This window comes from Oxyura jamaicensis, chromosome 6 (assembly GCF_011077185.1).
Source record: "Oxyura jamaicensis isolate SHBP4307 breed ruddy duck chromosome 6, BPBGC_Ojam_1.0, whole genome shotgun sequence".
In the NCBI taxonomy this organism is placed as follows: Eukaryota; Metazoa; Chordata; class Aves; order Anseriformes; family Anatidae; genus Oxyura; species Oxyura jamaicensis.
In genome coordinates, this window is record NC_048898.1 from 27,806,860 (window position 1) to 27,828,922 (window position 22,063).

The 22,063-nt window shown below is 37.7% G+C and overlaps 1 protein-coding gene across 2 annotated transcripts in view; it reads left to right on the forward strand.

Moving 5' to 3' along the window:
- FAM160B1 (family with sequence similarity 160 member B1) overlaps window positions 1-22,063 on the forward strand; it is a 36,076-nt gene that overhangs the window by 1,279 nt on the left and 12,734 nt on the right. The window contains exons 2-13 of one of the 2 annotated variants that reach the window (XM_035329696.1): window positions 6,697-6,775; window positions 8,642-8,811; window positions 10,806-10,910; window positions 11,139-11,261; window positions 13,851-13,889; window positions 15,578-15,871; window positions 16,890-17,086; window positions 18,294-18,408; window positions 18,514-18,590; window positions 18,690-18,882; window positions 20,182-20,351; window positions 21,228-21,371. In XM_035329696.1, coding sequence (XP_035185587.1) covers window positions 6,697-6,775; window positions 8,642-8,811; window positions 10,806-10,910; window positions 11,139-11,261; window positions 13,851-13,889; window positions 15,578-15,871; window positions 16,890-17,086; window positions 18,294-18,408; window positions 18,514-18,590; window positions 18,690-18,882; window positions 20,182-20,351; window positions 21,228-21,371 — 1,706 coding nt within the window. The remainder of the gene's footprint in view (window positions 1-6,696; window positions 6,776-8,641; window positions 8,812-10,805; window positions 10,911-11,138; window positions 11,262-13,850; window positions 13,890-15,577; window positions 15,872-16,889; window positions 17,087-18,293; window positions 18,409-18,513; window positions 18,591-18,689; window positions 18,883-20,181; window positions 20,352-21,227; window positions 21,372-22,063) is intronic. The other variant, XM_035329697.1, reaches the window with a different exon arrangement.

The window sequence follows — 22,063 nt, forward strand, 5'->3', positions numbered from 1 at the left end:
AGTTCTCAGTGCCGCAAATACTTAAGCATCTGCCTCACTTTATGAGTGCCTGTAGTTCTACAGTCTGCAGCAGGACTGCTCAAGTGTTAAAATTAAGCATGTATTAATTGCACTGATTTAATAGGGTCTCTGTCCTAGTTTTCTCTGTTGGTATCAGAGGGCAACTAGAAAGAAATGTAAAGATGGAAGTACTTATTTGAAAATTCAGTATGATCGCGTATGGTCACCTTCAGTAAATGGTGCTTTCATTAGAAGACATACAGAAATTAGTGGCTGCCTAACTAAATAAATCTTGTTATGGTGAGCTGTGCTGCTTTTTGAATAGGAAAGGATGACTAAGTGAGGTAGAGGGGAGGAAAAGTTATTCTTTCAGGCCTAATGATTCAACTCATCAAAGTTATTCCTAGAAGAATCTTTACATCATTGATGGTGCACCAAAATAACATCAAAAATAAACAAAGAACTGCATTTGTGTGAGATCCATACAATACCAGGAAAAATCAGGAAGCTGAATGGAAAAACAGTAGGGACTAGACTGTCTTTTCTAATTTATGGAAAAAAACACACAGGCTGGTAAACATCACTTTTTGAGTGGCCTTTGTGAAGCAACTTTCTACGTGTCATTGCTCAATGGTGTTGTTCCCTTTAGAATTGGATCATCCCGCTAAGACAACTGTGGTGGACCTCCTGATAATAGATACCGTGCTAAATAGTGTTTGCAGTGTTGTGACAAATATCGAGCACCACATATTAGGAATGAAAGATGGAATCGCAAAAGCAAGGAGACAGTAAGAATGCTTTTTTGCTTTACTTAGGAAATTTGACCCAGCGATTCAGACACAAAGCAAAGAAATAGAAGCCTTGAACCACTTTTGGGGCTGACTCTGCTTCAGCTCTGAATATTGGCAACAAAACTATTAAGGAAGGTGTAAATTCTCAAAGGTTTCAGGCGCTTGCCTCCCAGAGGAGTTCAGCTGAGGCTGAACGGTTTTCAGCAGAGTTGGACAGTTAAATACACTTGGAGAAGTGCCAAGGCTTAGCTTTCACTGGTAGGAGCACTTTGAATCAGAATTGTTCAGGTAGCCCTTCTCCCCTGTCATTTTTCCTGCATATAACTTCTCCTGTCCTGCCTCAGGGTCTAGAGGCCCACAGACATTAGACACGTATTTAAATAGTAAGAGTTGCTTTTTATTAGATAATAGTTGTTATCTTACCCTGAGTGTGCTATCTCTCCAAACTATGACAAGGCATTCTGCAGGTTGGCAGTGTAACGTTCATCGAGTATTAACTTTTCACTTGGTGTGAGTGTACTGCTCTTTAATTGACTACCTTTGTGACAGGACTGTGATGAGGCATAAGTAAGGGAGCAGTTGCTTTTTATTAAGACTTTTTTTTTTTTTAATCTCAAAACTTTCAGTCTTTTCTCCCTGAATTATCCATGTGTGGGGTAGCTCCATATTCCTGTTGTCATTACAGCTGAATCCTAACAGTTGCCACCTTTTATTATATCTCAGTCCTGACACTGTCTTAGGTATTTTTGCTTTTTTTGGACTTCTGTACAGCATCTGGATGAGTAAGGACCATTGTGGTATTGTCCTGACAATTAATTGGGTTAGGTGGGTTGGTGAGAATGGTGAGAATGGTGGAAGGGACTGAGGTCTTTGTTCTGCTACCTTTCTTCAGGGCAGAACAGAAGTGTTACTTAGTGGGGTTACTGTTAATGAATCTGTGACAGTTTCTGTATGCCTTTTCACCAAGATGTTTTCTTTTTGCTGTTTATTACTGGTACACTTCTATCCCCAAAGTATTCCAGGAATTTTAAATTCTCAGTAAGATACAAAATACAGTGTACAATAATAAAGCTGCAAGTTAGGCTTCTTTTTCTTTTTTTTTCCTCTTATCTCATGTTCTTCACTTTTGTTTCCGTAGAGCAAACAGCTTGTCTGTAAAAAGGTCACTTGGTTTTCAAAGGACTTTTGTTTGTGTTGGATTTGGTCTTTCATGAGATTTGTCTTAATAGTGAACTTGAAAGGATGTGTTTGAGGTCTGTATCTTGAGCAGGAAAATTATGATTTGGGTTGTTTTGAATTTTGCATCTTTCTGTCAAACAACATTGTTTGTTTCACTCTGTTGGTCACTTGCTGCAGATTACTCCAACATCGTTAGCTGCACAACTACTCAGAACAAGATTTATTCTTCTTTATTCTTCTTGAACCCACTTTATTTGATGTAGTGAGCTCACATTACTGATTGTTTTAACATTGTGGTACTGGTAACAAATTATAATGACAAAATTTAATGCGCTTGCAGGCGTGTGCGGTCTTAATTTTGTACTTGAAAGCAGTGGCCATTATAAACTCTGTGCTTTCATCAGCTGAGAAAATAAAGTAACCCTTCAAGCATTAGTCTTTTTTCTTAAAAAAAAATCCCTCAGGGCAAGCATTCAGACTAGTGAGATTGAAGAAAAACATCGAGTGACTGCTGTACTTTTCCGTGTTTCAGTCAGGGGAGTGTGTATGCACTTGCACGCACTTCCCCTTTGCTTCTCTTTGACCCGGCTTCCGCTTTCTCTTCACCCTCCCGTCTGACAGCCAGAAGCTGTTACTCTTTTAAACACTGTTTGTTTTACTATGTGGACTTGAAAAAAAACATATTGAGGGATATCACCAACTTCGCTTGTTCCCACCCTTTCATTATTGGATTACACTTTTGAAAAGCATACATGAAAAATATGGCAATGATTTTTAAATGCACAAAGAAGTTGCTTTTAAAACTGAATATTTATAGGTTTAATTGTTCTTGATTTTATTTTATTTTATTTTTTATCCTGCCTAGACACTAATTCTATATAGTTTTGAAAGCTACGTGGAATTGTGCTTTGGACAGGTTTTATAACTGAAAGACTGAAGCCCTGGTCAAAGATCTTTCGTTCTTCTGAGAACAGCACTTTCTCTGGAAAGAGTGGGGTTTGATCTTTACTAACGTATTGTCACCAGAATGATAGGGCAGCATGTGCTAAGTTTAGCTGGTAAATGAGAACACTCATTCACTCACTCCCAGGAAGCTCGACTGCTGGAGTTGGGGACCAGATGGAACAGCTAATCGGTGTCTGCTCTAATGGGCTGCTTTTTAGTAGTGTTCAGTGAGTTTTGGCGATTTTGATATACCAACACCCACACTGCAATATTTAAGAAGTTTTTTCCACAGAGAAGGAGGACTTGATATTGAGATTAGGAATGGAATCGAGAGCTCATAATTAGTAAGGACATAAGTATCTAGATCAAAGTGAACTAATATAACTGCAGTAAGTAACTGCACTTTAAAAGTAACTCTTTCAAATTAGACAAACAAATCAAATGCCTTCATAATCAATTTTGTTTTGCTTCAGAAACTTGCATACAAGTATGCATAGTTTTAGGAAAGAATGTTTACTCAGATTAGCAACTGTAACATATTTCATCTCAGCTGGTAGCAAATAATTCCTCCTAGAGCAGAAACTACAACTTCATACTGGAATTACCTGACTTAGTAAGGTTAAAGCATGTCAACAAAGCGTTAGGGAGCTTACAGTTTTCCAGTGCTTTCCTGTGTTGGGCTTTGTCTATGTGTAAGTTGAGATCTTAGTTTTTGTCTTTACCTTGGTTTTGTGGTTTTGTGTCTGAGTAACTGAGATAAGAATTGTTTTTCTTTTCATTTCTTTTTTTTTTTTTTTTTTTTTTTTTGGCAGTAGGACACTTACTTCAGAATAACATGTAGCACTGCTGGAGTTAATCTCTCTTACATGTTCCCTGGAACAGCTGTGCTGTAAAAAGCATGTTTTTACTAGGTCCATCCTCAGTAGGAAGACCAATTTGGGGGTAGGAGGGTTAAAATACTTCAACCAAACGAGTGAATAAATACTTTTTTTATTGTTAGGTCTTGCTGAGTCAGGTAGCCCTGTGCAGGTGAGGATGCCATAGCTCTGCATCTCTAGGTCCAGTTGGTCCTAGGTTGATTTTTATATTCCCAAGAGGTATGCATAAAGACATACACAATGCAGTATACATGGCTGGCCATACAGACAGACAGTGATGCAACACTTGTGCAAACACAAACAGTGCAAATGACCTGATCCTGTTCTCCTGGCTGACCAGAATGGAAACTCATTAGTAGAAAATGTTTACCTGTGTGCAATGGGGGTCCCTCCATTAGCTGGTGCTGCACATGCAGTCTGTGCAGTGGCTGGCATGTGCGCACACACCTCAATCTGACAAGACTCTGTGAAACCACCAGATATTTCAATTAAAAAGGGCAGACCTGTCCCTGAATTCCCTCTTCGTCTCTGAGAGCTGGCCCTTGAGGCGTTTGTTGGGAAGGAAGATGTCGGTATCCACAGCTCTCTCTGTGGATAAATTATTGACAGTGTTGAGAAGTGAAATCCTGTTCCTGGCATTGCTCAGAGGCACTACGTTCATCTTGAAACAGATGAGGCTGGAAGAAGTGGAGAGGAAAATCACATCGGTCAAGGATAAATTTTTAATGTTATCTATTGTGTGTTACTTTGATAATAGCATGGTCTGAAAAGCCTGACATTCCTCAAAACTGTTCTCTGTGCCATTTGTCAGCCTGAGCTGAGTTTTCAGTATAGTTTTATTATACAAAACAATCATTACATTCCCTGGAATACACAGCTACCCAGCAAGGATGATATACGGAGCATGAGACAAAATACCTTGCACTCAGGCTTCAGTTTGTTCAGTCACTCTTCTGAATTTCAATAACAAGTAGACTTCATAGTGAAACTAACTAGTTTTGTGCACTGTGAGGCGTCCTCAGGCTAGCTGGTGTGCTAAAGGGCTGCTCTCAGTGCCCAGCCATGGCAGTACAGAAGGCTTAATCAGGCCACAGACTATCAGGGAACGGATAAGCAATGTAAATTTGATTGCCTAGTTGCCATTTGTGAGGACACGTTTCAACACAAGGTACAGGTGTAGATAGTTACCAAGCACCATTACTTTTAGTCATGAATTTCAAAGTCCTGTGTGCAAAGGGTCAGTAACAATTAGCATTTCCCTTCTTTATCAACATGTGGCGTGCTGTTCATAGACTCAGCTTCACATCTTTACCAACGTAAGTTTAAATGCTGTTAAATTCAAGGAAAAGAAAATACTGTCGTAGCAAACTCAAAAGGCTTTTTCAAAGAGACCAACCCTACACAGTGAAGAGTGTACAGACCTGTGCTTCTGTTAGTCCAGGACCTGAACTAACTTTGCAGGTTTTAGGCCCTAAGAAGAGACATGAGAGGAATTTGGGGTTATTAGTCTTAAATGCACTATTTGTAGCTTCTGGAGTGGAAAACTTTTCACTGTGTGGGTGACAGAGCCCTGGCACAGGTTGTCCAGAGAGGTTGTGGAGTCTTCCTCGTTAGAGATGCTCCAAAGCCTTTGGACATGGTCCTGGGCACCCTCCTTGAGCAGGGGTTGGACAAGATGGCCTCCAGAGGGCCCTGCCAGCCCCAGCCGGCCTGTGGTTCTCTGAGGGACTGGACTCCATAGCTTCTGAGGGTGGGTCAAGTCCATATCCTTCTAACATGGGCACACCAACTTATACATGGTGTTCTTTCTGTTTGCCCTGAGATCTCATTGCTACTGCCATGTCGAGTGATAATCTTTTATTGCAGGATTGTGTATAAAAGAATGACATGGGTACTTGATTCATCCAGAAAAGCATCAAACATAGCATTATGCCTCAGTAACAGCAGATTAATGTGATCTGTGGGGTTGTGTCAGTTTCCACTGTAAGATTCCTGATTTTACCAACTCTGAACATTTTATGTTGTGGTCACAAGTTCAGCATTTGCCTCAACTTTTATAAGGCTTTTTGGAGAGCCGAGTGGTAAAGTGGTTGTGGTCCTCTCTTTCTCCATGCATTGCCTGTGGAGTAAAAGTTGTTTGTGCCTGTGGTGTGATGCGCCCCACGGGCTGGCCACCAAGCTCTCACAGTTGGCAAGGAAGGAGCAGTGCTGGTAGTTGACCGAGCACGAGGGAGGCTGCGTTTCATTCTTGCAGCGTGTTAATTATTCCTGCATGTCAGCCACACTCAACTGGCCATCCCAAATGCCTTCAGAAAAAAAAAAAAAAAAAAAAGGGAACTTTGCATTTCAGAAATGAAATAAATGTATTTGCCAAAAGAAGAGCAACCTGTCAAACTTTAGGGATGGGTCTGATGTGGAAAAAAAAATATATATTTTTTTTTTGTTGAGGTTGTGACAAATAGGAAGCCGCTAATCAGTATTTTTAAGCGAGCAGAGGGAGGAAAACAGAGCTTTTGCAAAGGGATAGATGCCATCAAAAACAGATGTAAAATAATGTGATTTTTTCCTAAAGGACAGAACTCTGATATTCAAACAATTCAAACCCACGTTTCTTGTTTTGCTTTGCTATATGAGCGATTGCTTTTGTTGTGTCAAGTAGATTGTCTGGTCATAAAGACATCACTGAGTTTGCTGGTGATGTTCTCATCTAGTTGGTATGACATGGGGCTCCTTCCACCAGTAATGTATGGAGGAGTCCTTGTTAAAGGTAAAAGCACAGTGTAAAACTTGTAGCATTGGTCTACTGGCAGTTTATTCCCGAAATTCACTTTAATCTCTGAGGAAATAAGTTTATTTGTTCCTAACCTTTTTTTCTCTCTTTTTCCTTTTTCTTTCCCCCATAGCTTGCACCTTCCCTTCCATTACAAGAAGATTTTGTTTACCACTGGAAGGCAATCACCCATTACTACATAGAGACTTCAGGTAAAAGAAAGAAATGCTCTGTTTTGGTCTCTTGGTTGTGAAATCTAGAGTTCCCGGTTTCAGTTTTGTTAAAAAGTGAAGATGAAGAAATACTAAAATGAGTCATGTCTTTTACCAAAATACTAACATGAGTAATAATATTTTTTAAAAAGTGTACATTCATCCCCAAAATTGTGTCATGAACAAAAATAGAAGGAAGGTCTTGTTTCCTGACTGCCATGTGGAGAAGTGCCCCTTTTCACATCTGATCCAACTTCTGTCTTGATGTATTCTGTGTGATGTAAACAGACAGCTACAGAAATCTAGTACCTGCTGTTAACTTTTCTGTTGTTTTGCATGAAGGATTTTCTTTTTCCTTCCAAGATTTTAACAAAATCCTTTGCCAAAGTAAAATAGGTAGAAAATAATAGAAATATATTTAATCAGAATAGATACCTATAGAAAATAGGTGGAAAATAGTAAAAAAGAAATAGGTATTCTGATGAAATTTTGGCTATAGTTACTTGTTCTTAACCTTTTTCATGGTTTCCTACAGCAGTTATGCAGCACATAACTTTGCAATTTTTATTTCTAGCTTAGTATTTTTTAAAGTGAACGTTACCATGCTTTCCACAAGCTTATTAGTTCTGCGTTTTTGTTAGTGTAGCTATTAAATCTGTGTTTCTGTCTGGGACTGATGATCTTGTTTATATCAGTATTTACTCTAAAAGCTGAAACTTGACCCCTCGTTCTACTCATCTGCGGGAACACTGTGTGATGTTTCCTAAGGTGGAAATGACAGGGTGGTAGTGGAAAACTGATACCTGTGATTATGTGGTACAGAATAAAATCTGACCTATCTCCCAGACTTTCAAAAGTTGTCTAAAAAATAAGTTTTCACTTCGTGGATGGATTTCTGTCCTCTCCAGTGGAAGCAGAACTATGCCTAAGAAACTCTAGCAAAATGCTCTAGGATAATTAGAGGTTGTGGTAGAGACCAAAATTGCTCTGATATGAAAGTTTTCCTTGTTGCCATTTGCATGCAAGTAACAGCTATTTTTAGAGTATCACATAACAAGTAGTAGCTATTTCCCTAGAGGGATATTTGTTCAAGAATTTAGCTGAAGAGAGTTTTTTAAAAAAATCAAAATCTCTACATGTGCAGACGTGCTTTACAACATGTTAATGCCAGCTCCCACTGCCAGTGACATAAATCCAAAACAGTTTAATGACTCCAGTCATAGATCAATGTTTAACCCTTTAATTCAAAAAATTTGAAAGAGTTCTATCTTAATGCTGAATGTATAAAAGCCAAATCTAAAATCTCATCAACAGCATAGAGTCTGAGTTTGCTTTGTTGTTGTTGTTAGAAAAGCCATTTTACTTATCTAGTTGATGAAGGAAATGATCAGCCCTGAATTGATTTGATCTTAGAGGCTTTTTATAGATTTCAGAATATGAGGCAAAGAGGAACTTACTGAGATGGGGTGGATGCTATCTGAAAGATTGAGGCTTGAGCCTTTCTTGCATTAAATTTGGTTTCTGGCTGCAAGAGTTTTCCTTTCTGACTTGCTTTTCAGGACTCTGCAATTTTGGCTAGTTAGGGAAGGTGTCTTAAAACTGAACATCCAAAACCTCTACTATCTTTTCAAAATTTGGGCCACTATATATTCACATATTTTAAAGATATATATGCCTATCCTTCAGATTATAAATGTACATGTATGCATATATCAACTGTCTGATAGCATCCTAATGGTTGTTTTGTGACTTTTGTATGTAATATTGTTTGAATGAGTGGTCTTGTGTTTACATTTTAAATTTGGAACTGGATTTAATTAAAGACAATACTTTAGTCATTCTTAATTGCATATCTCTTCTATTTAGATGACAAAGCTCCTGTGACTGATACCAACATTCCTTCTCATCTGGAGCAGATGTTGGATATTCTAGTTCAAGAAGAAAATGAGAGGGAATCAGGTGAAACGGGGCCCTGTATGGAGTATTTGCTACATCACAAGATCCTGGAGACACTCTACACACTAGGAAAAGCTGATGTACGTACTTCTCTGCAGAGCACATCATCTTTTGAATGGCCTCCTAATTGTAATAGGGAGTGAAAGTCTGCAGTAGATGGTAGTGTGGGACACTGCAGGACAAAGCAGTATCTGTTTACTTATCTTACCAACATACCATAAATAATAATCTTAAATAATTGTAATCAAAGTGAGACGACCAGTGAGATGCTGAGTAAGGCAGAACACTGAGTTTTGTTACTCAGCTCTCTGGTACTGACTGTGAGGCTAGGAGTAGGAAGAACTTTTGTTCAGTCTAAAAGCTATATGGCATCCACAAGATAGTATTATCCCTCTCACTGCTTAGTAAATGTCGGATGAAATGTGCTGTATTAAATACAAATTCTGTTTTGTTTTTCTGAATGTGAGGAGTTACTGCTCATAAAGACTCCATGCTAGAAAGCATTGACTGAAGCTGATTCCCAGACAGCTTTTACATCTGAGACTTTAATATGAATCCAGCCCATGGCAGTGTTGTCTGGTTCTTCTCACATCTGCTTTGTGGCATGTGAAATTAACTTCATGGTCATTGTACATTCTCATTGATATCTTTCTTGGCAGACTTACCAACTGAAATGTTTGGGATTGGATGGATCATGTAGTGAATTAACTTGGCAGCCTTAATTCTAAAGCTTTTTGTATCATGGTGCAGGTGCAGTTAGAGAAGTATGGTGTGCCCTGTTCTAAGGATAAATGGGGCTCTCCGTGGTTTCATTTTCAGTGAATCTTTTACATGTAGTCAGGAGACTTATGTGAAGCAAGTAATTAGTAGCATGTTTCTAAGAGTTGAGAGAAGTCATTTTGCACTCAGGTAAATATATGTGTACAAGCAATTCTTGTACAGCCTGTCTTTATACTTTGCCACTTGTGCGTTGATACATCTAAAGCAAACACACAGTTTGGCCTTTGCAAGATGTTTCAAAGATCTGCTGCAAAAAAAGTAATATCCCTTCACAGCAGTCACTTACACTTACTACATTATTATTGTTGTACCCTGATGGTTCCAATTTTGTCATTCTTTGCATCAGCTCACTTGACAATGGAGTGATAATTAGGGATTAATAATCTGAGGGTAATTACCTTGGCAGGAGAACCAGGTTAGGCAGTTGTGATTCCTGGCTGTTGCCACCCATGTTCCATTCACTTATTTTTGTTAGTAGAACTGTTGTTAAAGGTGTGCAGTGAACTGGATCTGGGAAATAATAATGTGGGTTAAAACTGAGCTGTGGAGTAACAGCTTTTATTATATTTTAACGTGTTAGGACATGTTAGGGTCAGGGGGATTTAGCCAGAAGCAGAGGTAGGTACAGGACCACATGCCATTAGATCTCATGGAGGTAGGAAAGTATTTTCATGTGATCTATGCATGAGAGACTGTAGAACATGGGCCTGGATTTTCCGTAGGCATTTGCAATTTATATTATGCAGAATCTCAGGGAAAACAACAGCTTTCTCTTGTCCTGGAATGTCTATGCTTTTGTAAACACTTTATCTGGCTAAGGGCTCATTAATTAAAAAAAAAAAAATTGTAGATATTTCAGTTTTTAGGTCCTTTGCAACCTGAATGATTCTACAATTCTATGATTGTTTTATATTTGTGCGTACTGAGTTCACACTGATTTGCTGCATTTTGTGGTACAGTATCCTACAAGGCAGCTGACCTGTAGCCAATTCATTCAGTTTATTTCCTTTTGTACTGATAGGGAATATTTCCTGGAAAGACTGTGGAAGTCTGTCTAAAGCAATTAATTGAAAGTATGGATAATCTGAAAAAGAAAATGGATAATGAGATGCAACATTTTTTGTTGATCTCTGTTAATAAAAGTAATGTGTTAACAGATGATGCAATTTTTAAAATAGTTTTGGATAAATTATTTCTGTTTAGTTTTAGCCATTTTGAATGACAAAATGTTTGTTTCTATGTTTCTCTCCACATTTGTTACATTTTCGTTAGTGTTCATCTGTTTTTGTTTCAGTGTCCTCCAGGAATGAAACAGCAAGTTTTGGCTTTTTATACAAAACTGCTTGGAAGAATACAACAACCTCTTCTTCCCCACATAAATGTGCATAGGCCAGTGCAGGTACTGTTCAAATTTTTAAGTAAGCTATATTTTTCTATGACAAGTTTCTCTTACTCTGGTGCAGCTAATGGTATCTTTAATTTCTCTATTCTCGAGTGAGTTTAAGAAAAGTATTGGTTTTCGTGTATTGCCAATTAGATCCTTGAGCTGCCACCTTTCAGTCTGCCTTTCCTAGATAAAGCTATAACTTCTTCCTGTCTTAATTGTGTGTTTTTCTGTATGTGACAGAAATTAATCAGGCTGTGTGGTGAAGTTCTGGCAACACCAACAGAAAATGAAGAAATTCAGTTTCTCTGTATAGTATGTGCAAAGCTGAAACAGGATCCATACCTGGTCAACTTTTTCCTTGAGGTGAGTAAATCAAATCTGCATTGTTCCATGTGTATTTTTAAAGTGCCACGTCACAGACAAAATCTAATAGAGAACTGGAGATAGCACACTGTGCTTCATAGCTTAGTTTTCATTCACTATGTGATTTTTTTCCTGCAATATTAAAAGTCTTTTACTTCTAGAGACTTGTTACATCTGATAAATTTTACTTACTTTTCATTCAGGGCCCACAAATACACCTTCCTGAGGTATTTAACCCTTTGAACCTTTAGAGGGCACTCTCCAAGTTAGAAAATCATTTTCTTCAGCCCCAGGGAAATAGTAGGGATTGCAAAGTAGAACATTGTGTGAGTGAGACGTTGGGCTTCCTTGTTATTTTGTCTTCAGCCCGATGAAGACTAAGGGACAGATTGCATGGGGCACTGAAACCTTGCAAAATGCTAAGTGTTCTGTGGGCTCGGGCCCTTATTTGGTAGTGGCGCATATGGTCTGGCTGCAGTGCCAACTCACAATCTACAATATGGCATTATTTTCTATCTGTAAGAAAGCCAAATATCTTTACTCCCTTCTTGGAACTTACATGTGGCATTGATGAAACCAGAGTGGGAGTACAAAGAATTTCTAGGCTGACTTTCTATTCCCATTTAGAAGGAACATATAAAAGTTTAATTTATAAAAGTCCATTTAGAAATTCTTCCTGTACCCACTTAAGTGTTTCCTATCATGGCACAGTATCTATTAAGTGTGTGATACATAGCTGAAAATACGTAGATATGCTGTACTTCAGGAATATTTTCCAAACAACAATCTGTAACAGTAGAGGCTGACAAACATCAAAGATATGTTCTTTTCCACTGAGAATATGAATACCTCACTTAGAAGCCAGTTAGTAAAGAATCCATCTTGAGTTTATTTTTACCTTAATTAAACACTGCCCTGATTGCCACTGTATCTACTGTGGTTGTACAAGTAATAGAAGTGACATAAGGATTGAAGAATTTGTGTTTAAATATTAGAAGTATTCAGAAGCAAGCTACTAGGTATGTTTTCTGCAGAATGTAATAGAAGTCCAAACCAGGATTATTTTTGATGTGATCTGTGTAAGTTTCATAGTCAAAAAGAATAAATAAGACCCTCTGAATAACTCCTACACTCAAATAATAAAGTCAACCTTGAGAATCCCTGTCACAAGAAGTACAAGTATTTTGTAAGACATTAGTTAGTGTTCTTTTTGAATACAGCAAGCTTACAATGTCAGAAATCAGACATGGAAAACGAGGTGATTCCAAATTTCAAAGAGATCTCTAGTTTCACAAAATGCTGGCTATAAAGATCAGGCAAGCTGAAGGGCATTCCTTGTCAGTCCTGTTTCCTTCACAATGTTATTCTAAACGTTGTAGCCTAAAGCAGATATCTTTACAAATTCTAATAGTTCCTGCCAGGTAAACTGATATTTGGGGTGCAGAATAGTGCTCTGTTAGAACAGAATATTCTGGTTGTTCACATCTGTGCCTCTTAGAGGTGCTATTGTGACTTGATACTGTTTCTGACCTTCAAATTCGTGAAAGGGGAAAGTTACAGAATTTTGTATGGCATTTAACTCTTACATCTCTTAACACTTTTAAACTGAAGTGCAGATAAATCTCTCCAAAGCAGTCTGCTTGTCTGTCAGTAAGTTTTGCATCCTTCTTTGAATTTTACCTAATGATCTTCCACAGTTTTTCATGAACTTAAAAGAATTAGTTTCTACAAACATAGGAATTCCCTTTTATGTTTCCATATCAAATATTTTGTTATTAGAAAGCTGTTTATGTTTTAATATAATCTTTCACTTATATTACTTAACTGATAAGACTGTCTGGCATCATAACTGTATCTCTTGGGAAAGTTACTTCTATTGTGGAAATAAGAACTGCATTCTTCTTTTAAAGCCTTTAAAATCCATATGCTAATTTTATTTTGGCTTTACTGTATTCCATTCTTTAAACTGAGTTTTCCTCGTTCTTGTGCAGAGAGAAAGAACATACATAGGAATGTTTATCACCTCTGTCTTAATCATTATTTTATGCTATTTCCTTATTTGTTTCCACCTGAGTTGGCCTATCTCATCTCATATCTATCCTGAGTTGGCCTATCTATCTCATCTCATGGGAGGTGTTAACTTTGCATTGTTCCATGCAAAGGGATACTTGCCTCTCTGTGTTCACAGTTCTGCTCTTGAGACTTTAAGCAAGTTCTAATATAGTAAGCAAGTTCTAATATAGTATCCATTAAAAAGTTGTACATTTCATTTTATAAAATGAAAAATAGTTTCGCTGTTGACTTCTTTCATTTGTACAAATTGTCAGGTTTGTATTTTTCAACATAGGCATTTGTACTAGCTATGATATTACTTGATTTTTCACAGAATTCTTTTTAAATCTATCTGAACTAGAAAAACAACATGGTATTTATTACCTACTAGAGATTTGAAACTCCAGTCATTGCATCTTATGCAAATACAAAACTGTATTTTTATATTGTCTGCTCGTTGCTGATACTGAGTTCACGTGGAGGAGTTCTTTATCTAGAAAACACTGAATATATGTTTTATGTAACCTTTCCTATTAGGTCATTCAGGATCCTGTTTTGCACCTTTACAGGAGGCAGGTGAGCAGCTAAGCTGCACAATTGCATGATTAGACAACAGGAAGCTTAAATACATCCATAAGCTCTGCTTGTGTGTTGTTGGATGTACAGACTGCTTTGTGTTACCTGCCTGTGTTAAAATAACGAGCTATGAGCACATTTCCAGGGGCAATTGTACTTCTATGTATGTTAGGTCTAATCAATAAGTCTCACCTTAGCTAAAGAGTAAACTACAGGTTTTCAAGTGATAGAAGAGTCTAGGCATGAGATAATAGGTAAGAAAAAGTAAATATTTTACAAGACATTATCAAAACTTTGAAAAAAAGTAGCTTTTCTTTTTCACAGCCCTGCTTGTGGCTACTTGAGTAGTGCCAGCAGCAGCGTGTAACCCAGGATTGAAAGGCAGTTCTGGGCTCCTGTTCTGCTTTATTTGCAAGGGTCACAGTTCCAATCCAGTTGTTCCCATGTATTGATAACTTATAAGGATGTCAGGAGGAGTTTAGAAGATCTAGAGTCATTTTTCTACTGTAGTCAAAAATCCTACTTCTGTTACAGCATGCAGTATGCTGCTTTTACCACCAGGTTGCCTCTCCAGGGACTTAGTTACGTGAGTGTATGGTATCATTCAGAACAAATTCTCCACATATAATGCACACCAAGCAAGCAAACATTCACGACAGTTCTGTTGTTTGCTGCCTGTCCCTGCTGGTTTGTATGCTCTAAACACCATTAATGTCATTAATATGGTCAATCTTTTAAATTGTTAATGCTTAAGATAAAATTGTAATAATTTTGCCATTATTATAATGGAGAGAAACAGTTTAGATTAATAATCTCACTATTGCTTTGAAAGACTGTCCTGTGCTGAAGTCTAATTTATGGTTCTACTAAAATATTATTCACCTGTGCTTATGCCAGAAGAACGCGGAATTTTTGCTGTGTGAGTTTCTTCCTGGTCCCTCAGAGCATAGATTTAAATGCCTCTTCAAGTACTGGAGACAGAGCTATAGGAAGACAGATAGGTTGCTTTCTTTCATAAGTAGAGATGCTTTGTAGCATCTGAGAAGGTTCTCTGTGATCTGTTGTTACAGTACCTAGTGCCCAGAGCTATCTTAGAGTACCTTCTGTCCATTGCATCAATTGAACTTTTTCTTCAACTCCAGGGCATTCTACTACCATAAAAGATGTATTTTTTTTTTTCACCTATCTCATTGAAGATAAACTCTCAAGAAGTTTGAGATCCATTGTATGACTCTAACTGGAAATAGTATTTCAGCCATTAAATGAATTTGAAGCCTTGACCTAGAAAGGGACATTTTATAGTGTGTGCTAAGTTCAAAAGGTGCCCTCATAAGGTAAATGAAAAACTTCGAATAGCGGGCAAATCAAATGAATGTGTGCCTGCATTGGTGGAGAGAAAAAGATGCCATCGCCTAAAAGGCAGGAATCCTTGAAACCATAAAGGTTTCAGCCTTGAGACCATATAAGATTCAACCTTATGGGCCTTTAAACAAGTTTAAGCGAATTAAAAAATGTGCTGGATTTAAAAACACCTGTACTCTTGCAACCCCTTACATTCTACATGGTTACTGTGTTTAGCCTTGTAGAGAACTACTTCAAATGGTGATGTAAAATTTCCTTTTAGTAAATTTGTGCTTTTAGAATGAACAGCAATTTCAGTTTTATAATTGCAACAAAATGCTTTGCAGAATAAGTTAAAAGCAATGGCTTCTAAAGAATCACCAAACGTAATCACAGAAGACATGCTAAAAGGCCAAGAGTCTTTGGCAGCAGACACAGGACAGCCCATTCCACCTGAAGAAATACCTGGTGCTGCCGGAGCAGAGCAAATGGAGAAGGAAGATGACCTCCCCCAACAGACAGATGATCTGTCTTTCAGTCTGGATGAACTCAATGTCGCATCATCACCCGAGTCCTCCACTGTTTGTCCAAATCAAGACTATAATTTAGTGAATTCTCTACTAAATCTCACTAAAAGTCCGGTGAGTGTGTTTTTTTTTTTTTTTGATTGTTTGCTTTTTTGCTTTGTTACGTTTTGTTTGATGTGATAATATGAAAGAATAGTTAGGATGCAGTGTGGGTTAGGCAGAGGGAGTGAACATACATGTCTTTACAGCCTGTACTTTAAATATAAAAAGTAAACCAAAGATTTTTGTGGGTGGTTTTTGTCAAAGGGTTTTGTCAAATTTACTTTGCAAATTTAGATTCATTCTAAAATAAAAATATTTTAGAAAATGAGCATTAAGTTTGTTGATGGTAATGTCAGTTTTGAACAGCATCCTGTACAAATTGCTCAAAAAACAGCTACATAGGATAATTATTAAGTTAAATATATCATGAAGATTGTTTTAAAAAACAAGCAAAAAACAACAAAAAAACTACTTTTGATTATTTTGAGTTAACCATACCCACTTTTCTTGCAAAGGCACTATGTTTAGAGGGTTGGTTTCATTTTAAAAAAGCTGCTGTAGCCAGTTCCATCCTGGAATTCATCCTTAGAAGGATTCTTTCTGAAAACCTAGAGGAGGATCTGCAACTGGTACAGTAGGGTTGAGAGCAGAAAAGTGTATCATGGAAGCATAGAAAGGTTTGAGTTGGAAAAGACCTTTTAAGACCATCCAGTTCCAGCCCCATGCCGTGGGCAGGGACACCTCTCACCAGACCACATTGCTCAAGGTCCCATATCTGTCTGTGTAGCTCATTATTGTTAAATCATAGTTGGTATTGTCTAATGTCTTGGCCTTAGTCGGACCTCCAGCACTAGCTGTCAACCTGAAGACTGCAGTTGTGTTCTTAGTATTTGACCTGGATTCAAGTGAGGTTATTTTGCACCATCCAAATTCACTAGAAATAAATCTCAATGACTGAAAAAGAAACAAAAAGAAATGTATTCATTCACTGGGGGGGGAACGGAGAGTTATTGTCTGGGAGGTGTTTGCTTCTTGGTTTCAAGTGAGTTTCGTTCACCCTCTGATTAATTCTTCCATGTCCTTCTGCCAGGATGGCCGGATAGCTGTGAAGGCCTGTGAAGGGCTCATGCTTTTGGTGAGTTTGCCAGAACCAGCAGCTGCCAAGTGCCTGACTCAAAGCACTTGTTTATGTGAACTGTTGACAGACAGGCTGGCCACCCTCTACAAAGCCCTGCCTCAGTCACTGGATCCCTTAGACATTGAAACAGTGGAGGCAATTAACTGGGGGTAAGAATTTTATCTTTGTATTTAATACCTGTGGTGACTTTACACCCTTCCCTAACACTCATTTTCTGTAGTTAGATGAGATGTACAGAAATATTTACACCCCCGTGCTCGTCTCAAGGGCAGAGTTTAGATACCATCTGCAGTATAGTGGTCAGACTTCAGATGTACAACGTACTTGTTAGTTCTGCCACAGGGCCAGGTTTGACTGCTAGTCTGTTGCAGAGATTCCTCAGGGGGTGAGGTTTTCCACTGAATTACATTAGCAATTTATGGTGTTGTAGCTGTAACATCAGGTACAGATTATTTTCCTGTTCGGATGTCAGGGATTTAAGAAGCGTACTCACAAACTTTTCACTGTACACAGTAAGCCCCGTAAGGTGCTGCAGAGGGCAGGAAGAGTGTATTTGACAGCATGCTGTTGCACAATTTTTGCAGTAAAAAAGAAGAAGGAAGGAGTTGCTGCGTAACAGCATGAAGCAAAAGATATGTGCCTGTTATCTTAACTGCTTGTTTGTCATATTCTCAATACATTTAAGTGCTCCTTCCCACTCTGCCTTTTTTCTTGTGAATTGATCTTGATCTGCTAGTACACACACAAAACAAAGCTATTTGCAAAAGAATATTTTAGCTTCTGGTGGATGGAGTTTGAAGTTAGAAGAAAAAAATGGCAACAGAATAGTGGAATAAATAATTTTTGGACTTCTTTACCAAAGAACATGGTGCACTTGTTATTCCATAGAGCCTTTAAATTGAGATACATGTTTTTCTTCCAAAAGATACCATCTAGTTCAGGTATACACTGTGTAGTTTTGGTGGACTTGATTGAGGTTGCTTACAGAGCAGAGATCATTGCCTTCATTTTATGGTCTGACTACAGGAGTTGCGGATGCGGTTTCTGTGGCCTGTGTTTCCTAGGAGGACAGACTAGGTGATCAGTATTCCTTTCTGACTTAAGAAATACTTAACCTCAGTATTTCCACTTAGAGTTCTTCTGCTGGACATACCATATATCCTTTAGCATGCCATTGAAAACCTTTCTGTGTAATGATAGCACTTCCAGATTGGTAGAGACAGGCAGAAGAACTGTTCTAATGTTCACTTAGTTGTCAGTAGATCATTAATTATGCTGTTAAGTTCAGTAAGAATAGAGCCCAATGTTTTTCAAGTACTTGTAGACTAAATAAGTATTTTTCCCTACATTCTCTAGTTTGGATTCCTATAGCCACAAAGAAGACGCATCTGCTTTTCCAGGGAAAAGAGCGTTGATTTCATTTCTTTCATGGTTTGACTACTGTGATCAACTCATCAAGGAAGCACAAAAGGTTTGAAATGTTTACAGATGATACAGATATATTCAGCAAATAAAGACTTCTAGTTGTTTCTTAGCTTTTGAGTTTGAGGCATACCATCCTGTATTTTTGTTTCAGACTGCTGCTGTTGCTATGGCAAAAGCTGTGCGGGAACGATTTTTTGTTGATGTTATGGAACCCCAGCTGATGCAAACGTGAGTAGCATCTCACAAAACACAGCAGAGCAAAGTCTGAATCAAGCTGAGTTTTCTTTTCAAATCCGATACATATCTGACATTAATTTTACTGTTCAGCTCAGAGATTGGAATCCTCACATCAACTGCACTATTGCATCGCATCGTTCGTCAAGTAACTTCAGATGTCCTGCTGCAGGAAGTAGTTTATTTTATACTAGGAGAACACAGAGAGCCAGAAACTTCGACAGACATCAACAGACATCCATTGCGACACAGGTTAATTGAACACTGTGATCACATTTCTGATGAGGTGAGAAGTGCCAATCATGTAATAAAGTCTGCTGGCCAGTTTTGTCTTGCATAGAACCTGTAGAGATGTCATCGTGAGTTTTTTTCATATTTCTGTCAGCTCACTGCTTTTTGCCAAGGAAAACAGTTCTGACTGCCAGCTCTACAAATTCCCTTTAGAAAGTGAAACTCAATCTGTTTTTTCTAGCTAGCACATTGCAGCAATTAATAAAGATTTTTCGCTAAATTTGCTTGCCCCATATATGTATCTGTTGGGGCTTGCTTATCTGTAAGATTGGGCAAAATCAATTTCTGTAATTGCACTTTAATTTGTGGTTTGTTATATGTTGCATCACTGTTATTTTCCACATTGTGTCAATTCTGTCATGTTATCGCATAAAGTATAGTAAAAAGCCCTATTTTTTATGTAAATTACATGTGGTCAAAGAATATACACAATGACAATGAAAAGATTATCTAAATTATAGTAAAAAAAGAATTTATATAAATACATGTGGTCAGAGAATATACACAATGGCAATGAAAAGATGATGTAATAACTTTAAGTACTTTACACACAGCAAAACTTGTTAGAATAATTGACTTCAGTAAAATCCTCCCTCAGGACCTGCTTGTTTCACTTTTCCAGTCTCCACCCTCTACTTTAAAAAACAAAAACAGACAAAAAACCACCTAACCCAAGCTTGTTTGAAATACTGATCTATGCCTTCACATACCCATTTTTTTCAGTATGCTCACCTGCTCACCTTGTCAAAATTGGTTATCTAGCTTTTGCAAAATGAAGCACTCTAAAGCTGTCTCTTTATTGCTTAAAGTCAGTCTCATTTTAAAAGCCTGCATATCGCCATGTAAAAATCTTAGTCTGTAGTTCTAGCCTCAATATCCCAATATTACTTTGTTTTATTCTGGGTATCTGTTACTGTCTTTAAGTCCTGTTCTGTGTCTCACCTGCACACTGATATCTACCCTCCAGCATGGAACTGATTGTAATACATAAAAAATGAAGTTGTAAGTTCTTTGGATGTTGTTTGTGTAATTATTTTCACAGATTTTAGGAGAGTTTTTGTTTTATGGGAAAAAATACATGCACACATTAGTTTTCAGATATTGGTGGGCCCTGTCCATTTCTTTATACCACATAATAATTCAGCATAATAATTTACTAGTTTTCCTTGGGATTTTTGCTTCCTTCCATGATGTAAACAAGTAATTGCAATGTTCTAAGATTTGCAAACTCAGATGTAAGATAAGCAGCGTAAGGCAATGGTACATTGTGTAATTTTTGCTCTTTGTGTTGCAGATCAGCATAATGACTCTACGAATGTTTGAGCACCTTTTGCAAAAACCCAATGAGCACATTCTTTATAATTTGGTTCTGAGAAATTTAGAAGAAAGAAATTACATAGAATATAAGCCACTGTGTCAAGAAGATAAAGATGTGGTAGAGAATGGACAGATTGCAGGAGCAATGTAAGTTTCTTTTTTAAGGAAAATTTTCACAACAGCTAACTTGGATATTTATTTTTAAAATCAGGGTGTTTTAGTAATTGAAGGAAAAGTGAGCACAGAGAGCATATTGAGTGCTCTGTGTATGAAGCTGTATCCATAATAAGCATATCTAAAGTGATGCACAAATTATTACATTACCAACTGTTGGATCAGTAACAGAAAACTAGAATTCTCAAAAGCCTCTTTTCTGAACACTGGGCACTCAAAGATTGTCATTTAGCGTTGTACTTACATGTCAACCTAGCTTAAACCCATGCACATTTGTGCTGTATTCAATGAGGTTGTTCCTGAAGTCAGTCACTTAGGTGTCTTGTTTACGTTTATGTTCTTCGATCATTTTTGGTGGAAAAACTTTTCTGGGACACTTCACATAAAATTATTTGAAATACCATATGTAACTATTGTAGCTTTTTTTTTTTTAATGTACTGATGGAGAGGGGTAAGGACTAATCACACCAGCTATTGTAGAAATTATCTAATTTAAGATGCCTGAGTCATCTAAAATAACTGGGTGATTTCCCAGAGTATGTCTCTTGTAAAAAATGTGTCTAAAGAATTTATATGATGTAATGCAGTGATTTTTCTACCAGTCAAAATGTCTGCTCTGTTCTTTAGATCAGCAGGTTATGATTTTTCTTTAAAAGAAGAGAAATTTTGCTGGTTAAGTGTAGAGGTTGGCATTTCTGCTTATTAATTTGGTAAAAAGCTGTGCATATGGTAGCATTCAGGAAAACATCTTAGTTGTTCAGAGAAGAAAAGCAGAAAGCATGCCTTTTGATCCAGTTTCCTGCCTTCCATAACATTCTGTGAATGACTTTGTCTAATACAATCTCACAGAGACCTGGAGGAAGATCCGCTATTTACTGATCTGTCTCCAGATAACACATTGTCAGCTCAAGAGTGGCTCAGTGCTTCTCCACCTGCCAGTCCAGAACATCCAAAAAATGATGGGAAGACTGAAGTTCATAAAATTGTAAATAGGTAAGTTGAAATAAACACTTAAAGAAATCTCTGAATATGTGGGTGTCTGTGCACACTGTTGCAAACCAAATGTACTCTGTAATGGATGTTATTCTGTGCCAGCTGGTAAAATGAGCCCACAGAAGAAAATTATGTGGCATTTTATCAGAAAGCTACTCCTGAAAGATTAGAGCTTTCAATAAGTAAAAATAACTCAGCATAGACCAAAAGACTCAATAAACTTTACAGTTTAAACTAACAGTCCAGCCAAATATTCACAATTCCGAATGAAAGCCTCATTAGTATAAAGCTTTCTTTTCTCCAAAAAAAAATATGTAAAAAACCCCTCCACCTTCCCAAAGTTCCTTAAACACTTACATAGAAGGAAATAGCTGCCTAACCAGTGATAACCTTCTGTTCCCTGAAAACCAAGAGACGTCTCTGTCACCTGTAACATACCTGTCTGCGTGCTACACATACTGCAAATAGGATATCATGAAGAGGACAGGTTCTGCTTTAAGCATCTTAGTGATGGTAATTCTATTAGCAACTAATGTTAGGACAAATGCTGTTTGCTCTGTTAATACAGTTTAGCAAAGCAGCGCTGGTATTTCAGTGCTGCCCTATTTGCTTATCCTGAAATAATCAAAGGTGTTAGCCAAAGGCAGCAAACAGCCCAAGGACAGTCAGCACAGACTGGAGGGGCTTCTTGC